Source organism: Salvia miltiorrhiza, chromosome 8 (assembly GCF_028751815.1).
Source record: "Salvia miltiorrhiza cultivar Shanhuang (shh) chromosome 8, IMPLAD_Smil_shh, whole genome shotgun sequence".
Classification (NCBI taxonomy): Eukaryota; Viridiplantae; Streptophyta; class Magnoliopsida; order Lamiales; family Lamiaceae; genus Salvia; species Salvia miltiorrhiza.
In genome coordinates, this window is record NC_080394.1 from 45967735 (window position 1) to 45984869 (window position 17135).

The 17135-nt window shown below is 42.1% G+C and overlaps 1 protein-coding gene across 1 annotated transcript; it reads left to right on the top strand.

Annotated features, from left to right (window-relative positions):
* The first annotated feature begins 453 nt into the window (after positions 1-453).
* On the top strand, positions 454-1050 carry LOC130998547 (histone deacetylase HDT2-like). The gene has a single exon (XM_057923962.1). The coding sequence runs from the start codon at positions 454-456 to the stop codon at positions 1048-1050; it is 597 nt and encodes a 198-aa protein (XP_057779945.1).
* The last annotated feature ends 16085 nt before the right edge of the window (positions 1051-17135 follow it).

Here is a 17135-nt window from a genome sequence, read left to right on the forward strand (position 1 = left end):
CGGGGAAGTCTTCCGCGTGAAAGCAAAGTTACCATTCTACCCTCAAACACATAAGGCGCATGCGCCACAGACGAATTTACCATTTTACCCTTCATTTGTAATCTATAAATAGGACATACGTTCTCTCTTGTACTCGACGTTATCTCTCATTTTCGAATATAGCAGCAAATTCTCTCTTGTGTTCTAGCTTTCCAAATTGTTTTCTTCGTCTTCTTCAGCTAATCAACTAAGTATAACTTATAATTATCGCTTTAGCTTAGGTGTTAGTCCTTGATTCACCATAGGGGAACCACATCCGGTAGCACTCAACCTCAGAAAGGGTAGAACACCAAACTACCCCATCCAAAGAGAACCACGAGGCGCACCACCTCTGAAGAGATCTCCACTAAGGTCGCTGAAGACCCCCTGTTGACTAGTCAGCTCGGGGACAAAGGGCGAGCTGAAGTTTTGAGGATGGAGGAACATGAAGTCGCGAGAGCAACCGCGGAGGCAAAACAACCGGAGGAGCAGGAAGAAGAAGAGCCTGAGGCCACTCCACTTGTGAAGAAGATTAGGAAAGCCCATTCGGGCAAGGGAGCAAAGGCAACTCGAACACGGTCCGTTGTAGCTCCACCGCCACCAGCTCAAATTCAACCACCACTGCAAGCTCCTGAAGCATCTATGCAAGAAGGGAGAACCGCCTCCGAAGACACGGAGGAGGAAGAAGGAGAAGAAGAGGAGAAAGCGGGGGAAGAGGAAGCTGGTGAAGAGGAAGGTGCTGAGGCCGTTCAAGATGAGGAGGTGGAGATTCTGACGCCACAGATAAAGAGGCCGAGAGTAAAGCGGAAGCTTGACATTTCAAAGCCTCTACTACCAGTCAAAGCCAAACCGACGACAGTCGGTAGTAAGACCAGAACAAAGGGTGAACAGAGCAAGAAGAAGAAGCCTACTGCAGTAGAGAAGGGAAAAGGCAAGGAGATGAAGATACCAACGGAGGTGGACGCGGAGAGAACTGAGACTATAGAGAATTCTAACTCCGATGACATCGTCGCCCCTGCAAAGCCAGTGTGAAGTACAATCACTGCAAAGCTAAAGGTTGTGAAGCGTAAGGGTTTGGTGCGTCCTAGCACCACAGAGGTGGTCATACCAAATGATAGCCAGAGGTATGCTATTTTGTTAAACCGAGAGATAACTCCGTGGTATTTTCTGCTTACTGAGGTTTTGGATGAGTTTGGGATAAATGAGCGAGTGGAAGGTTATTTTAAGGGGATTGGATGGGAAAAGGTGTTGGGCTGCAGTGTTTTGGCCTATAAGAAGTTGTCGGAGAAATTCATGAGCAAGGTGGAGTTCAAACCGAGGGGAAATGATGCAGCCCGAACAGAGCCAAGCTCGCGCCAGAACAGATCTAAGCTCACCAGAGCTGAACACGTCGGAACAGAGCCAAGCTCGCACCAGAACAGAGCCAAGCTAGCCAGAGCTGAAGTCGTTATGCCAGAGCAGAGCAGAAGAGAATGCCAGAGCAGAGCAGAAGAGGATGCCAGAGCAGAGCAGAGTAGAATGCCAGAGTAGAGTCAAAAGTTCCAAAGCTGGCTGAAGTCCAAAGCAGAACTATGTTCCAGAGCTGGCGTTTCCAGAGTGGCGTTTTTCCTGAGCGGGCATTTTTCCAGAGCTGGCGTTTCCAGAGTTGGCGCTTTCCAGAGCTGGCGTTCTCGCCAGAGTTGTCAAAACTTGCTGAATAAGTTTTCTTTTGTTTCCTTGTTTTTAAGTTTCCTTGTTTTTAAATTGTTTCCTTAATTAGATTAGGGTTAGTTATGCCTATATATATGGCTGCATGTTGAACGAATAGAACACATCTTTTTACCCAACTTTTGATATATAAAATTTGTGAGTTTATTCTCTCTTGAGATCTTCGGATTCTTCTTGATTTTGCCAAAGGCGAATTTAATTTATCGACGTAACGGCGAGTTCAACCAACCCTCGTCGGGTGTCATTCATCGTCCCTGAGTTGTTGCATCAACTACACATTGGGGTTTAGGGATTCGTTCGCCTAGATCATTTCGTGGGTTAGATTCAGAGATTTTAGGATATTCAATCTCTTATCTTCGTTAATTCGTTTATCTATCCAGTTTCGTTCTTAAGTCTTCCGCGCGTGTTGAATGATCGGCAAGGATCATATCATTTGGTATCATTTGTTCGGGTAGACGTTTTCTAGGGTTTCAGTCCTTATCCTTTTCGTGTTTTCCATATATACCTTCCTGTGAGAAAGAAAACGAAAGTTAGGGTGTCACAATGTCAAAGAAAGATGAACATGGTTCGCATGGGGAGGATCCATCTGCTTTGGACCCAAACACGAAATTCGTAATGGAGGCTTTGCAATCGCAACTTAGAAAGCTTATGGATTCCAAATTCGAGGGAATGATTGAGAGGATGGACCAGAGGATGGACCGAATTAAGCAATCTCAACAGAGACCAGCTCAAAATTTTTGAAGGGGTCTTATGAAAGAAGAAAAATCTTTCGAGGAAGACTTCGAGAATGCTCGTCGACACTTTTATGGCACCAACAACAACAGCAATCAGCGCCAGAATCAGGGCCATTGGAGGCAGTCTCAACCAGTGTCTCGTGGTTCCTCGTCAACAGGGAATCCATGGAAAATGGAAGCACCGCCAAGTGATGACAAGAAGCAGCTCTTTAGGTCTCGAACAGAGAGTGTGAGTTCAGCAAATCAAGGCACTCCGACAGTTTTTTATGGTTGCAATCGAGATAAGAAGTGTTTCAAGTGTCAGGGATTCGGATCCAATGAGAGCGAGCAGTGGGAGAATCTCTTTCACACGAGATGTCTTATCCAAGACAAGGTGTGCAGTGTGATCATTGATGGCGGGAGTTGCATGAATGTGGCAAGTAGGTCCATGGTGACGAGATTGGGGCTGACCGAGGTGAAACACCCCACGCCGTATCGTTTGCAATGGCTGAATGAGACCAGTGTTGTCGAGGTTACCAAGCAAGTGAAAGTGCCTTTTCGCATTGGGAAGTATGAAGACGAGGTTTTGTGCGATGTTATTCCCATGCAGGCGAGCCACATTGTGTTGGGTAGACCGTGGCAATTTGATAGACGAGCTACTCATGATGGATTCACCAACAAGTACTCCTTTGAGTATAAGCAAAAGAGGGTGTCACTTGTTCCCCTTAGCCCTAAACAAGTTTATGAGGATCACGTGCAACTGCAAAAGGAGGCGGATAAGGTGAAGTCTACGGAGCAGCCGGTGGAGAAAAATGAGATGAAGGTTGAAGTGGAAATTGATAGAGAGGTTGTTGCTATCAAAGATGAGGAGTCTAATATTAAGTTGCTGGAATTTAAGGATTCACGTGAGGAAGTGCGTGAGGAATCTATTCCATATACTTTGGCAGCAAAGGCTTTGACGCAAGCTAAGGTGAGGAATAAGGAGCAGCCGGTGGAGGAAGAGGTGGAATTTGATGATGTTGTTCTCGATGATACCCAGCTGATGACGTTGGTCAAGGTTCCGTTTCCAATCAACAAGTATGAAAGTGAAGTCTTTTGTGATGAAGCGCCGATGCAAGCTACATGGCTGTTCGGAAGAGAAGTGAAGCATGGCGGTATTTTCAACAACAATTTCTTCATGTTCAAGTTTCAAGCAAAATCAGAGTTAGAGTCGAAGCATCTGGTTTTTGATCCCAGCAAGACGAATGATGGACAAGAGGAAAGAGCTATGGTCCAACAGTCGTTTCTTGTAACAAACAAAGATTTGGTTTTTGATCCAGGCATTTGCATTGACGTCTTGGATTTGAGGACAAATCCTCTTCAAGAAAAGGGGAATGATACAGCCCGAACAGAGCCAAGCTCGCGCCAGAACAGAGCTAAGCTCACCAGAGCTGAATGCGCCAGAACAGAGCCAAGCTCGCGCCAAAACAGAGCCAAGCTCGCCAGAGCTGAAGTCGTTATGCCAGAGCAGAACAGATTGCTAGAGCAGAGCAGAAGAGAATGCCAGAGTAGAGCAGAAGAGGATGCCAGAGCAGAGCAGAGTAGAATGCCAGAGTAGAGTAGAAAGTTCCAGAGCTGGCTGAAGTCCAGAGCAGAACTATGTTCCAGAGCTGGCATTTCCAGAGTGGCGTTTTTCCAGAGCGGACGTTTTTCCATAGTTGGCGTTTCCAGAGTTGGCGCTTTCCAAAGCTGGTGTTCTCGCCAGAGTTGTCAAAACTAGCTGAACAAGTTTTCTTTTGTTTCCTTGTTTTTAAGTTGTTTCCTTAATTAGATTAGGGTTAGTTATGCCTATATATGGCTGCATGTTGAACGAATAGAACACATCTTTTTACCCAACTTTTGATATATAAAATTTGTGAGTTTATTCTCTCTTGAGTGAAAATGAAAATGATGGAAAATGAGTGAAAATATACTTTTTCTCTCATTTTCCATCAAAATAAACACACCCCAAGTTATAATGAAAAATGAGAATGTTTAAAACATTGTATTTATTCTCAAATTGACTAAATTATCCTTAATATTTCAATCATAAATGTACTTACAAAACAAAAGTCTTACACATTCTTACACTTTCCCATATGTTTTGTATCATTTTTTATTATTACTCACATCTACAGGGAAGGGAACCAGGTTGCGGACTGCTTGGCTTCTTCGGTGGTGGAAGAAGGTTACTGGAATTTTGCGATCCCGGAGATCCTCCATCTGGTTCGTGATGACAGAAGACAGTTGCCTTACATTCGGATTGTCACTTGAGGTGTTATTTCTCTTTTCTCTGCCCCTTCTTGTTTTTGTTCACGTTTGCTCTGGTTGTTGCCTTTATGGATTTTCAACCTCTCCTTTTCAGACTTTTTACCTCTCTTGCGCTTTTGGTTCTGTTTGGATCTTCGAGGATCTGGTCTGTGTTTGGTGTGGTAGTTGGTCTGGGTCTTCTTGTTACGGCTGTCCTTTCGTTGGGCTGGGTTCTAAGGTCTTAGGTTGTCATTACTTGGGAGACTTTGCTGGCCGTGATTTGTCCGGTAGATGCTAGCAGGAGTGTTTTCATTGCAATATGCTTAGTATCCCCTATAGTATGTATGGTTTTTTCTGCTGCTGGTCTCTGCTCCTCTGATGTACTTTACATTATGAGCATGGAAACCACGCGGGAAGACTTGGGTTACCCCCAATGGCTTCATCCCGTGACGTTGGCCCTCAAAGCATGCTTAATAAGTGAGTTTCATGTTTAATTAATCTTGGTTAGGAATGGATCATAAAAGTAATTGCTTTAGAAGATTCACTGCTAGCGGAGAACTGGGTCTGATCGGCTGGCTGGTCTTCTTTGATGGCTCATCTCCCCCTTGTCCCCCTTTCGTTGGTGATGGTTGGAGCTTTTGGATTCAGTTTTGTTTGTGTTTGTTGGTTGGTTGTTCCCTCTGATGATTCTTTCTTTTCTGAGGGCGTTTTTGGGGCTGAACTGTCTGTTTTGGAGAGGCTTTTCCTTGGCCGGCAAGAGTTTGTTTTCTTGTGTTGTTTTTGCTTTCTTTGTTCCTCTTTGTTCCTCTTTCCTCTCCGGTTGTTGTTTGGTTTCGCAGGTTCGTGTGGTGGGATCGGTGATAAGCTTGAACGACGGCGCGGAACTCTGCTTTGGTGCTCGAGGTTTGCACTGGAGTCGAGGCCTGCTTTGGCGCGGTGCTCCGCTCTGGCGTTGAAGCTTTGTACTGGCGTTTGAGGTTTGTTCTGGTGATGTGCTCTTCTCTGGCGCTGAGCTCTGACCTGTTGCTGTTTCTCCGTTATGGAGATGAAGGCCTGCCCTGACGTCGAGCTCTACTTCTAGAGCTAGTTTGTTGTTTTTTCTCGGGCTGGTTTGTTTTGAACGGTGATTTCGGCTTTTCTTCGCTGTCTTCGCTTTGTTTTGGTGTTTTCGGTTTTTTGTTTGTTTTCTCCTTGTTTGCGCCTGTGCTTTCAAGGTTTTCTGCACTTTTTCTTTTTCTTTTTTCAATAAAATTTCCATTTCAGCAGCAGTATCATTTCTTATTAAATCATGATCACTTCAATTTATTTCTTATCTTTTATTTTTCTATTTTCTATTTTCCATTTTTTTCTTATTAGGTCTCGGCTTTTTCACTTTATGTAATTTCTTTTTTTAAAAGTAAAATAAAAACATGGCTACCTATTCAGACGCTACTTTTTCCACGCTCTCCCTTGCTTTGATACTTCTCTTGGGGCTTCAAGGGCTTCTATGGAGTGTGATAATGGTGGGAGAAAAGTTGTGAGGGTGGGGGAAGGAAGGAGGGACGAAAATAGAGAGGGGTGGATGTGGAGTGAGGACTTTAGGCTTTGTAGAGAGAGTTAAAGAGTATGGAGGAAGTTGCATCAGCCAACTCTTGGCTTTAGGGAGAGGGGAGCACGAAAATAAGGCCTAGGGGAGGGTAGGGTGGCTGCCACCAATGCATGGGTGCATTGGTTGTGAGACTCTTGCACTCCCCATGCATTTTGGTGGTTCCCCATGCATGTAATGATCACCCTTGTCCCCTTTTGAAATTGAAAGGGTGGCTGATGTGTAAGTGGGCTTTGGGGGCTGAAATGGGCTGCATTTGGGCTCTAAAATAGGGCCTTAAAATCGGCCCAAGGCTCTCTAAAAAAATCGGCCCACCTTTGGCCCTCTATACGGGCCCGTAATCGTTCAAACCCGAACTAAAACAAACGCGTATTCGAAATAAATGTGCACTTTGCTTTTCATACTTTGAAATGAAAATAAATATATATATTTATTGAAATCAATAACACACGGAAAAATAAAATAATCATCTTCTTATTTACCGTCTTTCTTAAGAGAAAACCTAGGCATCAAGACTCATTAAATCATCGCTAGGATAATTATTCTTTTTAACCGGGAATTAGGGATCTATCATATCCTAGTAATATCAATAGGATCATGTGAAACCTAGGATCGAAAATCCGGGGTATTACAAATTTTCTTTCATTTATACTAGAACCTTTGAATTTATTAGATAGCGATTACTATCTCGAAAAAGTCTTTTTTGCTTACCTATAGGAAACCCGTATTTGATTGAATCAAATTGAATTTTATCATTTCTGTATCGGAAATTCAATATAGATTGATATATATCCTTTATATACTCTTCATGCCATTTTCCCCATGCAATTGGATAGGTTCGATCTATAGTCATTTGATTAGGGCCTCCTAAAACGATCTACTAAATTCATCGAGTTGTTCCAAAGAATCAAAACGGCCAGTTATTAATGGAATTTCTTGTCAGCGCTCTGTGAAATACTCGTTTGGCCGAGGGCTTCCAAATACATCGTAAGCTAAACCGGTACTAGCGAATAACCAACCCGCAATGAATAGGGAAGGTATAATAATGCTATGAATGACCCAATATCAAATACTGGTAATAATATCAGCAAAAGAACGTTCTCCTGTGCTTCCAGACATGCTCAGCTCCACATATTCTTGTACAGTCAAAGGGGATCGATTCCGTAAAAGATGAGATTAATAAAAGGCAATCACTGAAATGGGATCTTTGTAGGATCGTCAATATTGTACCAAGGGCATGTTTAGAGAATACTGATTACCTAACCCCATATACATATATATATATATATATATATATATAGAGGAAGAGAGAGAGAGAGAAAGAGCGAGCGCTTTTGAAATAGCCATTTTGAATAAGGAAACACAATATTTGGCCACTAATTGAAAAAACACAAAATCTAGCCATTTATTACGTGTAAATATTGTTTTACCCTTAATTAGGCGGACCGGATTCGGGTCGAATTCGAGTTTGCGCGCGGGTTAGGCACATATGGCACTATTAGTACTATATGTGCCAACCAAAAAATAAAAATAAAATAATCTAAGTATATGACAATAATGGCACTAATATGGTCATAAGTATCATCCGTGAAACACTACATAAGAGAGTATATGGCACTAATGACACTAATATGGCCACAAGTACCATTCGTGCAACACAATAAATAGAAAATCTAAACCCTAAATGGATAATCTAAACCCTAAATTATTATCTAAACCTTAAATAGATAATTTAAACCTTACGGGAAAGTGTTCAAAATGGTAATATAACAATACTCATCTAAATAATATCAGCACAAAGGTATATGGCACTATTGGTACTAATATAGCCATAAGTATCATTCTTATGACACTAATGGCACTAATATGGCCATAAGTATCATTCGTGCAGCACTGAGTATATGGCACTAATATATAGTGCCATATGTGCCTAACCCGTACCCAAACCTGAATCCGACCCGAATCTGGTCCGCCCTAATTAAGGGCAAAACAGTCATAAAACGTAAAAAAATGGCCAGATTTTGTGTTTTTTCAATTAGTGGCCAAATATTGTGTTTCCTTCTTCAAAATGGCCATGCGAGTATATATATATATATATATATATATATATATATATATATAGGGGTGCACTCCAGGTGAGATTGCTATTTTCATGAGATCATGAGTATAATGAATAAGGCAATATACTGATATTGGTAAATTTTTTGTTTCCTTCATGATTTGAACGCTGGTAAAAAATTTTGCCATCTAGGTATATATCAGTCATAGGATACATGAAATCAACAACCACAAATTAATCTAAGATCTCGCTGTGGGAATCTCATTGGAACGCTCACCTAATCATGTCAAGAATATCTTAACCAAAAATAGAGAGGCAGAATCAAGGGAATTAGATCACCACATATTAGGAATATATATTTTTCCTTATTTACATTGTATTCTTATGCTATATATTGGGGTGTAATGTATATGAAAAAAATATTACCGATTCTCTCTACATTCTCTATCATGTTGTTCTTTCTCAACCTAGCATCTCTCGATTACCATCTTTAAGATGGTATCAGAGCAGGTTAACCACCAAAAAGAACCCTACAAATTTGCTCAACATCAAACCAAACCATGTCAGAACAAGAAACTTCAGACACAGGAAAAACTAGCCACACCCCACCAAATTTCCCGATGGAATTTGCTGCACAATTTGCAGAATTCCTCAAACAAAGCCTCAGAATTCCAGATTCATCATCGGCCCATAAACCACCAAACCACGACCAACTTGAATCTTTTGGAGAGATTTCCATCAAGGCGAAACTCAATGGGGAGAATTACCCATTATGGGTTAACCTCATGAAACGGGCAATTGCGGGAAAAGGTTTGACATCTCACATTAATGGAGTTTCAAAACCACCCGCAATTGACGATCCCAACTACACGAGATGGGAGCAACGGGATAACTGCGTTTTCAATTGGGTGATCAACAATATCGAAACTGGACTTGTGAATGAGGTATCACAGTACGCAACCGCCGCTGATCTATGGGAAGGATTGGCAATCACTTATGGAAGTGGATCTGATCCATTCCAAATCTATGATCTGCACCGACAAGCCATGACAATCAAACAAGAATCTATGACACTAGAAGGGTTGTGGATCAAAATGCAGGACTTATGGATCTCGATTGATACCAGAGATCTGAGTCCGACAGACATAGAGGGATATCAGAAGAGGGAGGAGCGCCATCGCCTCTATCAATTTCTAAGTGCATTGGATGACAAATATGCTAATATCAAGAGGGAGATTATGGTCAAGGATCCATTACCAACTGTTCGAAGAGCCTACGGACTGGTACGAAGGCAGGCCACAAACGAGGATATCCTCAAATCCTCTGAATCGCCGACCGTAGAAATCGGGTCCGGACTCGCCGCGGTCAACCACAGCCGACCACCACCACTCTCCAATCGACCACAGCAAGGAAATCAAACCTGGAACAACAGGAAAGGGGAAATCGACAAGAGCAAACTCGTTTGCACACACTGTGGAGGTAAAAAACATACCAAGGAGGGATGTTTCTTACTCATCGGATTTCCCGAATGGTGGGACGAAATGAAGAAATCAAGAGCTGCGTCCAAAAATCGAAATCAACCATGGAGCCCGAATGGACAAGCGACGGTGGCGGTCAGCGGCACAAGACCGACGTCAATCGTGTCTGCTGCGATGACTGGCGGGGCGTGGTCAGGCGGTGATACACGAGCCGCCAACGCCGGAACTCCGGCGGGCAACGTCGGACCACCACCGCCACAGACGCGCATCAACGAGGAGAGAGGAGGTGCCCTGGCGGCTAGGGTTCACGAAGGGGAAGGTAATGAGGGGTTATACCTTTTAAACCCCTCACTCATTCACAGCTCTTATTTTGTTCAGGCCTTAGCATTATCCTCCTCTAATTCTGGAACACCAGATAAAGACTACCATTGGATTTTTGATTGTGGAGCCACAGATACTATGTCCTTTGATGCCTCGGATTTTATGGAAATTTTTCCTACCCGGAAAAAATATGTTAAAACTGCTAGTGGAAATTTAGCATATGTAGAAGGAGCTGGAACTATTAAATTATCCTCTGAATTATGTCTTCCAAACTACTTATATATCCCGTCTTTATCCCACAAATTGGTGTCTGTTAGCCAAGTAACGAGAGAATTACACTGTAACTTACTAATGCAGCCTGGCTTCTGCATTTTACAGGATACGAGGACGGGGAAGATAGTTGGGCGTGGCACTGAATATCGAGGACTCTACTATGTGGATAGGATGGCTCAACAGGGTGCTGCGATGCTAACTCAAGGACTGGCAGAGGAACAGACTTGGCTTTGGCATAGGCGGTTAGGACACCCATCCATAGGATATTTACGGTTAATTTATCCAAACCTTGTTACTTCACACCCTTTGAACTGTGAGACATGTTTTCTGGCTAAGAGCCATCGTCACTCTTTTAAACTTAATAATACTCGTGTGAAGTCAGTTTTCTCTTTACTTCACTCTGATGTTTGGGGTCCAGCTCCGGTTACTAGTGATAATGGGTTTAGATATTTTTTGCTATTTGTTGACGATTGTTCTAGAATGACGTGGGTATATTTCTTAAAATCCAAAAGTGAAGTTTTTGAAAAGTTCACCCACTTCTATAATCTAGTACAAACACAATACAAGAAAACTATTCAAATCCTTAGATCTGATAATAGGGGGGAGTATGTAAATTCCAAGATGCAAAACTTCTTCACTGAAAAAGGCCTTGTCCACCAAACAACATGTCCTTACACACCTGAACAGAATGGGGTAGCTGAACGGAAAAATAGGATCATTTTAGAGATGACTAGAGCCCTTATCATCGACTCCCAAGTCCCTAAATCTTACTGGCCCGAAGCCGTAGCTACCTCTGTTTACCTCTTGAATCGACTGCCAACTCATATCCTAAACTTTAAACCACCCCTTGAGTTCCTAGCTACCCACTCTGAAATACCCTCATCCCTCACACTTGAACCCAGAATTTTTGGATGCACTGTTTATGTTCATATCCTTCAACAAAATCGTACAAAGTTCTCACCAAATGCTGTTAAGTGTGTTTTCCTGGGGTATGGCAAACATCAGAAGGGGTATAGATGTTATGATCCTGTAGCTAATCTGTCGCAACCCGCCGCCTAGCCAGTGATAGCGTAGACCGGGTATCGATACGACTTAAAATAAAAGAAGGAAACTAAGACTTGAAACTGATCTCATCAATGTGCGGAAGCGTAAACAATTCATAACATCCTTAGCATAATAACATTTTTATAAAGGTCATACGTCGGAGTTTTGGCTACATATATATGACAATCATCGTTCAAAAAGTATAAGGAATTCAACATGTACAGAGTTACACAACAAAAGGTGATCGAACTATATGTGTGGAGACATATAGCCGAGAGTGTATTTCTCGAGTAAGTCAAGAACAACTCCAAAACATCAAGCTGTCGTAAAGGCTATAAGACATCAAAAGGTGGTCACTCGGAACTACGATCCCCCGCCAACACCACGCCATCCTCCATCCATGCTTAACCTGCACATTTAGAAATATATGCAGGGCGTGAGTACATAATACTCAGTGGGCAGGCGCCGAAAGACAAGAAAAGTGCTCTTAGAGCTATATGTTTGACGCTTGCCACGACTTCAGCAATACACAGAAGGATAAGTTGACGTCAAAGATATCTGTGCATGCAGTTTTCATAATCAATTCATCATAAATAAGTGTCTGCAGACCAAATAATCAACATGTATGTACCGCATCTACAACTTGTCATTTTAACCAAGGTACTGAGAAGTAGGCCTCCTTCTCAAGCACCGTGACCGGCCGACCCGAAGACGGCTCGCGATCACCTCTGTGTACACAACCCCGCTCGTGGCAGGATCCGAATTCGTCTCATCAGTAGAGGGTAACACACAAGTTCATCATCAGAAATATTGGCAAGTCAAACAGTTCATAACATCATTTAATTCAACATTTGATAAGCTCAAAACATCAATAAATCATTTCAGAAAACTCGGTAATTTCATACTCAACATATATTCTCAACATACTGCCCACCTGTAGTGCTCGGCTTACTGTAGGTGGTACACGGGAAAATCTTCACTTACGTCCTCGATTGGTCTCTGTAGTTGTAACGTCGGAGTAGTGCATGTGACAAGTGAGAAATTAGTTAGAAACTTCCTCACAAAAAGCTCAACCTTAACCTCATAAAAACACTCTTCGCTCTATGACCAAACTCTAAACTTAATCTCAACCTAACTCTTAAAGGCTAGACTAAGTACAATTAAACACATAAGCATGCACAAACACTTAAGCATATAACAAGTAAGAAACATAAGTTGACTCAGAGACCAGAGCAGAGGAATGCTCAGAGTCATGAGTGGAAAAACTCAGCAGAGCGGAGTGAAATAGCTCGGCGAAACAGCGGAGCGAAACTCGCCAGGGCAGAGGAATCAACTTGCCTGGCAGCGAAAATAGGAACTCTCTGGCGGAGCAGCGAAGAAACGCCAGAGGAATGGCGAACTCTCTGTTGCCAGAGGAATCAAATGTCAGGGGAAACGACGTCAGAGAAATCAATCATCAGAGAAGTCAGACGTCAGAGGAATCGACGTCAGAGAAATCAATCATCAGAGAAGTCAGACGTCAGAGGAATCGACGTCGGAGAAATCAATCATCAGAGAAGTCAGACGTCAGAGGAATCGACGTCAGAGAAGTCATGAACTCTCTGGCAGAGCAGAGGAGAAATGCCAGAGGAAAGGCGAACTCTCTGTCGCCAGAGGACTCAAACGTCAGAGGAATCGAACTCCAGAGAAGTCAATTATCAGAGGGATCGATCATCAGAGGGATCGATCGCTTGCGGAGAAATGGACTCGCTGTCAGAGCAGCGGGAAAAAAATGGCTCCTCTGGCATGCCAGCGGGGAACCGAATCCTCTGGCATTGCCAGCGGGAAAAACGACTTCTCTGGCAGAACAAGGCTCAAGGCGGAACAATGCAACCAAGAGCAACTTCGAAAACTCGTCAACTCTTTCATTCCCAAAAATCATCAAACACTCAAAAACATCAAAACTTAGCGTGCATCAACATAACTCACTCAAGAACTCTATAACTCTAAAATCATCGAAAACACGTAAATCACTTCATACCTTCATGCTTATCATCAGATCATCATTCATAATATAAATTTACAGATTTTTCCCAAAATCACATATCAAACTCTTTTTGTAAAAACTCCATCTCCAGACTCAGTTTTGCAAAAACTCATGCTCAAGACTAAATTTTGTAAAACACAATATAACCACTTCAAAACATCACATAACATACAGAACAACACATATAACACATTTCATCTCGGTTTTAAGAAAATAAGGATTTTACAGGGCACAAACCCAAGTTTTTCGAAAGTGAAGAAAAAGGAGAAGAAGGGGAAGTTTCTCATGCTTAAAACATCTTAAAACTCACGTAAATCACCACATACTTCTCACACAAGTCTAGACTCCAAAAACACAGAACACTTACGCAAGGAGTTTCAAGAAAAAGACGTCTCTTCTCGATTTCTTCCGGTTAGAGTTCAACAAATCTTCTTGAAACAAACGTGGAAAGTGTTTAATGCTCGATTTAGCGGAGTATTTGGTCTCAGTTGTGACTGGTGAAGCTTTGAGCTTGGTCTCCAATGGAGGAGAGAGAAAATATCGAGAGAGAGAGAGTGAAGAAGTTGAAGGGCTGAGACTGATGAGAAATGACGGAGAGAGAGAGACGCTTCGGTTTTAACAATATTCTTATCCCAAAGGATTAGAAGCATTAAATGCGTGAATAGTGAATTGTCTCCCCTTAATCAGCAAGTCTCATCCGGCTAATCACACATGTGGGAAAATGAATTATAAATAAGATTGTGAGTGTAAGAGTGTGCGACGACAATTTAAATCGTATGCTAAGTTCGAAAATCATACAGACTCAAATAATCATAAATGCGCACATAACCTATAAATCATATAACATCAAACAAATAACTCACAAATTATCACATTATAACAGATCATCTCTCGCCATTAATCTAATGGTCATTCTAGCTTAATCCTTTCTATAGAAATTCTCAATTATCATAACATCTCTATCTTACTCATATCACCATCCATTGATAACTTCCTCACGACTATAGTCCGTTAGTCTTTAACTCTCGATAGTATTTCGATACTATTGTAAGGTAACTAAATACGGGGTGTTACATAATCACCTACACACTACCTTAAACTGTGACTTCGTTGAAACAGAATATTTTTTCCACCAACATGGGAGTCAGGGGGAGAAAAAGGAGATTGTCGACTCCCTAAGTTGGCTCCATACGCCATCCACTGTCCAAACAACCCTTCCTTCTCTACCTTCTCATCCGTCAGAAACTAGCTCAGTGTCATTGCCAGGTTATGTGCCAGACGTTGGTCCAACAGAGAAGGTTAGCACACCCGCCGAGACATCTACAACACAGGTTCAGTTCGAGATGTCCAGCGAGTCGATCCCACTATCAACCCCATCTTCAAATCCTGAGGTAAGTAATCTCAATAGTTCTCAAGTTAATACTAAGATTGAGGAACAGAGGGATGAAGACACTGACACAGAAACTGGAAGGGATACGGATGAAGATGATGAACGTACTAAGTTAGCAGGTGCCACAGATCAGTACACATTGCCTCCCCAAAGTACAAGGGGGAAACCACCAAAGCGATACTCTCCAGACTGGCAGGGACGGAAGACTAGGTACTCGATTGCCAACCTTGCCCAAGGACAACTCACAGAGATGGCACGGGCCTTTGAAGCAGCTCTGTATGAAGAGGAGGATGTACCCCAGACAGTAGAAGAGGCAAGGAGACATAAACATTGGAGGGATGCCATGAAGAAGGAAATGGATGCACTAATTAAGAATGGGACATGGGAAAGATGTGTGCTGCCAGAAGGAAAGAGGCCAGTGGGATGCAGATGGGTTTTTTCAATCAAAAGGCGAGCAGATGGTTCAATCGAGAGGTACAAAGCTAGGTTGGTTGCAAAAGGATACACTCAGACCTACGGGATAGACTATGAAGAAACATTCTCACCAGTGGCCAAGATGAACACAGTAAGAACACTTCTCTCAGTAGCAGCATGCAAGGATTGGCCTTTGCATCAGTTGGATATAACTAATGCCTTCCTACATGGAGAATTGGATGACAATGCAGAGATATATATGGAAGTTCCCCAGGTTATTCCGAAGAGTTCGAGGCAGGGCAAGTGTGCAGGCTAAAGAAAACACTCTATGGATTGAAGCAATCGCCCAGAGTATGGTTCGGGAGATTCTGTTTAGCTATGGCAAAAAATGGCTATAAACAGAGTAACTCTGATCATACATTATTCGTGAAACGAAGAGAAGGAAAGGTAACATGTTTAATCATTTATGTTGATGACATGATTATCACAGGAGACGATGTTGAAGAGATAGTAAACCTGAAGAAAAACTTGTTCCTGGAATTTGAAATGAAAGACCTTGGAATTGAGATTTTAAGGTCGAAAAAGGGAATCTTCCTGAGACAAAGAAAGTATGTCTTTGACTTACTTGCAGAAACTGGGCTACTCGAGTGTAAACCCGCAGAAACACCGATTGTGATAAATCATGGATTAACAATTGTTGAGGGAGCTGACTTAACAGATCAAGGAAAATACCAGCGCCTTGTTGGGAAACTCATCTATCTCTCCCATACACGGCCCGACATCACGTATGCAGTTGGAATAGTAAGTCAGTTTATGCACAAACCCCAGAAGGAGCATATGGAGGCAGCTTTGAGAATTGTCCGGTATCTGAAAGGAACCACTGATTATGGGATTTTGCTTGAAAAAAAGGAAGATTTGGAAGTTGACGGGTTTACAGACGCAGATTGGGCCAGTAACCCAAATGATAGGAAATCTACCGCCGGATATTTTACCTTCGTTGGAGGAAACTTGGTCACATGGAGAAGCAAAAAACAGAAAGTAGTGGCCCTATCAAGTGCAGAGGCAGAATTCAGAGGAGTAAAAAGTGGGATAACTGAAATCCTGTGGCTTCGGAGATTGCTCACAGAGATTGGCTTTCCTCCAAGAAGGGGAAGTCGGCTCTTCTGTGACAATAAAGCTGCAATTAGTATATCTGAAAATCCCGTACAACACGACAGGACCAAACACGTGGAGATCGATCGGCATTTCATCAAAGAGAATCTCGATAGTGGGATCATTGAACTTCATTTCATACGATCGGGGGAACAGTTGGCTGACATATTGACTAAGGCTGTAAACACAAAAGTCTTCAGAGAAGTTCTGGACAAGTTAAGTATCGGAAATGCCATTACTTAACTTGAGGGTGAGTGTCAAGAATATCTTAACCAAAAATAGAGAGGCAGAATCAAGGGAATTAGATCACCACATATTAGGAATATATATTTTTCCTTATTTACATTGTATTCTTATGCTATATATTGGGGTGTAATGTATATGAAAAAAATATTACCGATTCTCTCTACATTCTCTATCATGTTGTTCTTTCTCAACCTAGCATCTCTCGATTACCATCTTTAAGAAATCATTGAGTAAATGTTGAAAGTATGCTACATACTTTGCATACTTCCAACATTTACTCAATGATTAGAGACTTGTGCAAATAATATATTATAAAATACTCCATCCATTCCATTATTATTGGCCTATTTCTTTTAGGCACGAATATTTTAAAAAAATAAGATTTTAGTATAAAAGTGTGTAAATGTGTGTGGGGCCATATTGTTTGTAGTGTAAAATCAC

Excerpts from the sequence above, each read along its gene's own strand:
- LOC130998547 (XM_057923962.1), top strand. The coding sequence starts at position 454 with ATGGAGGAACATGAAGTCGCGAGAGCAACCGCGGAGGCAAAACAACCG.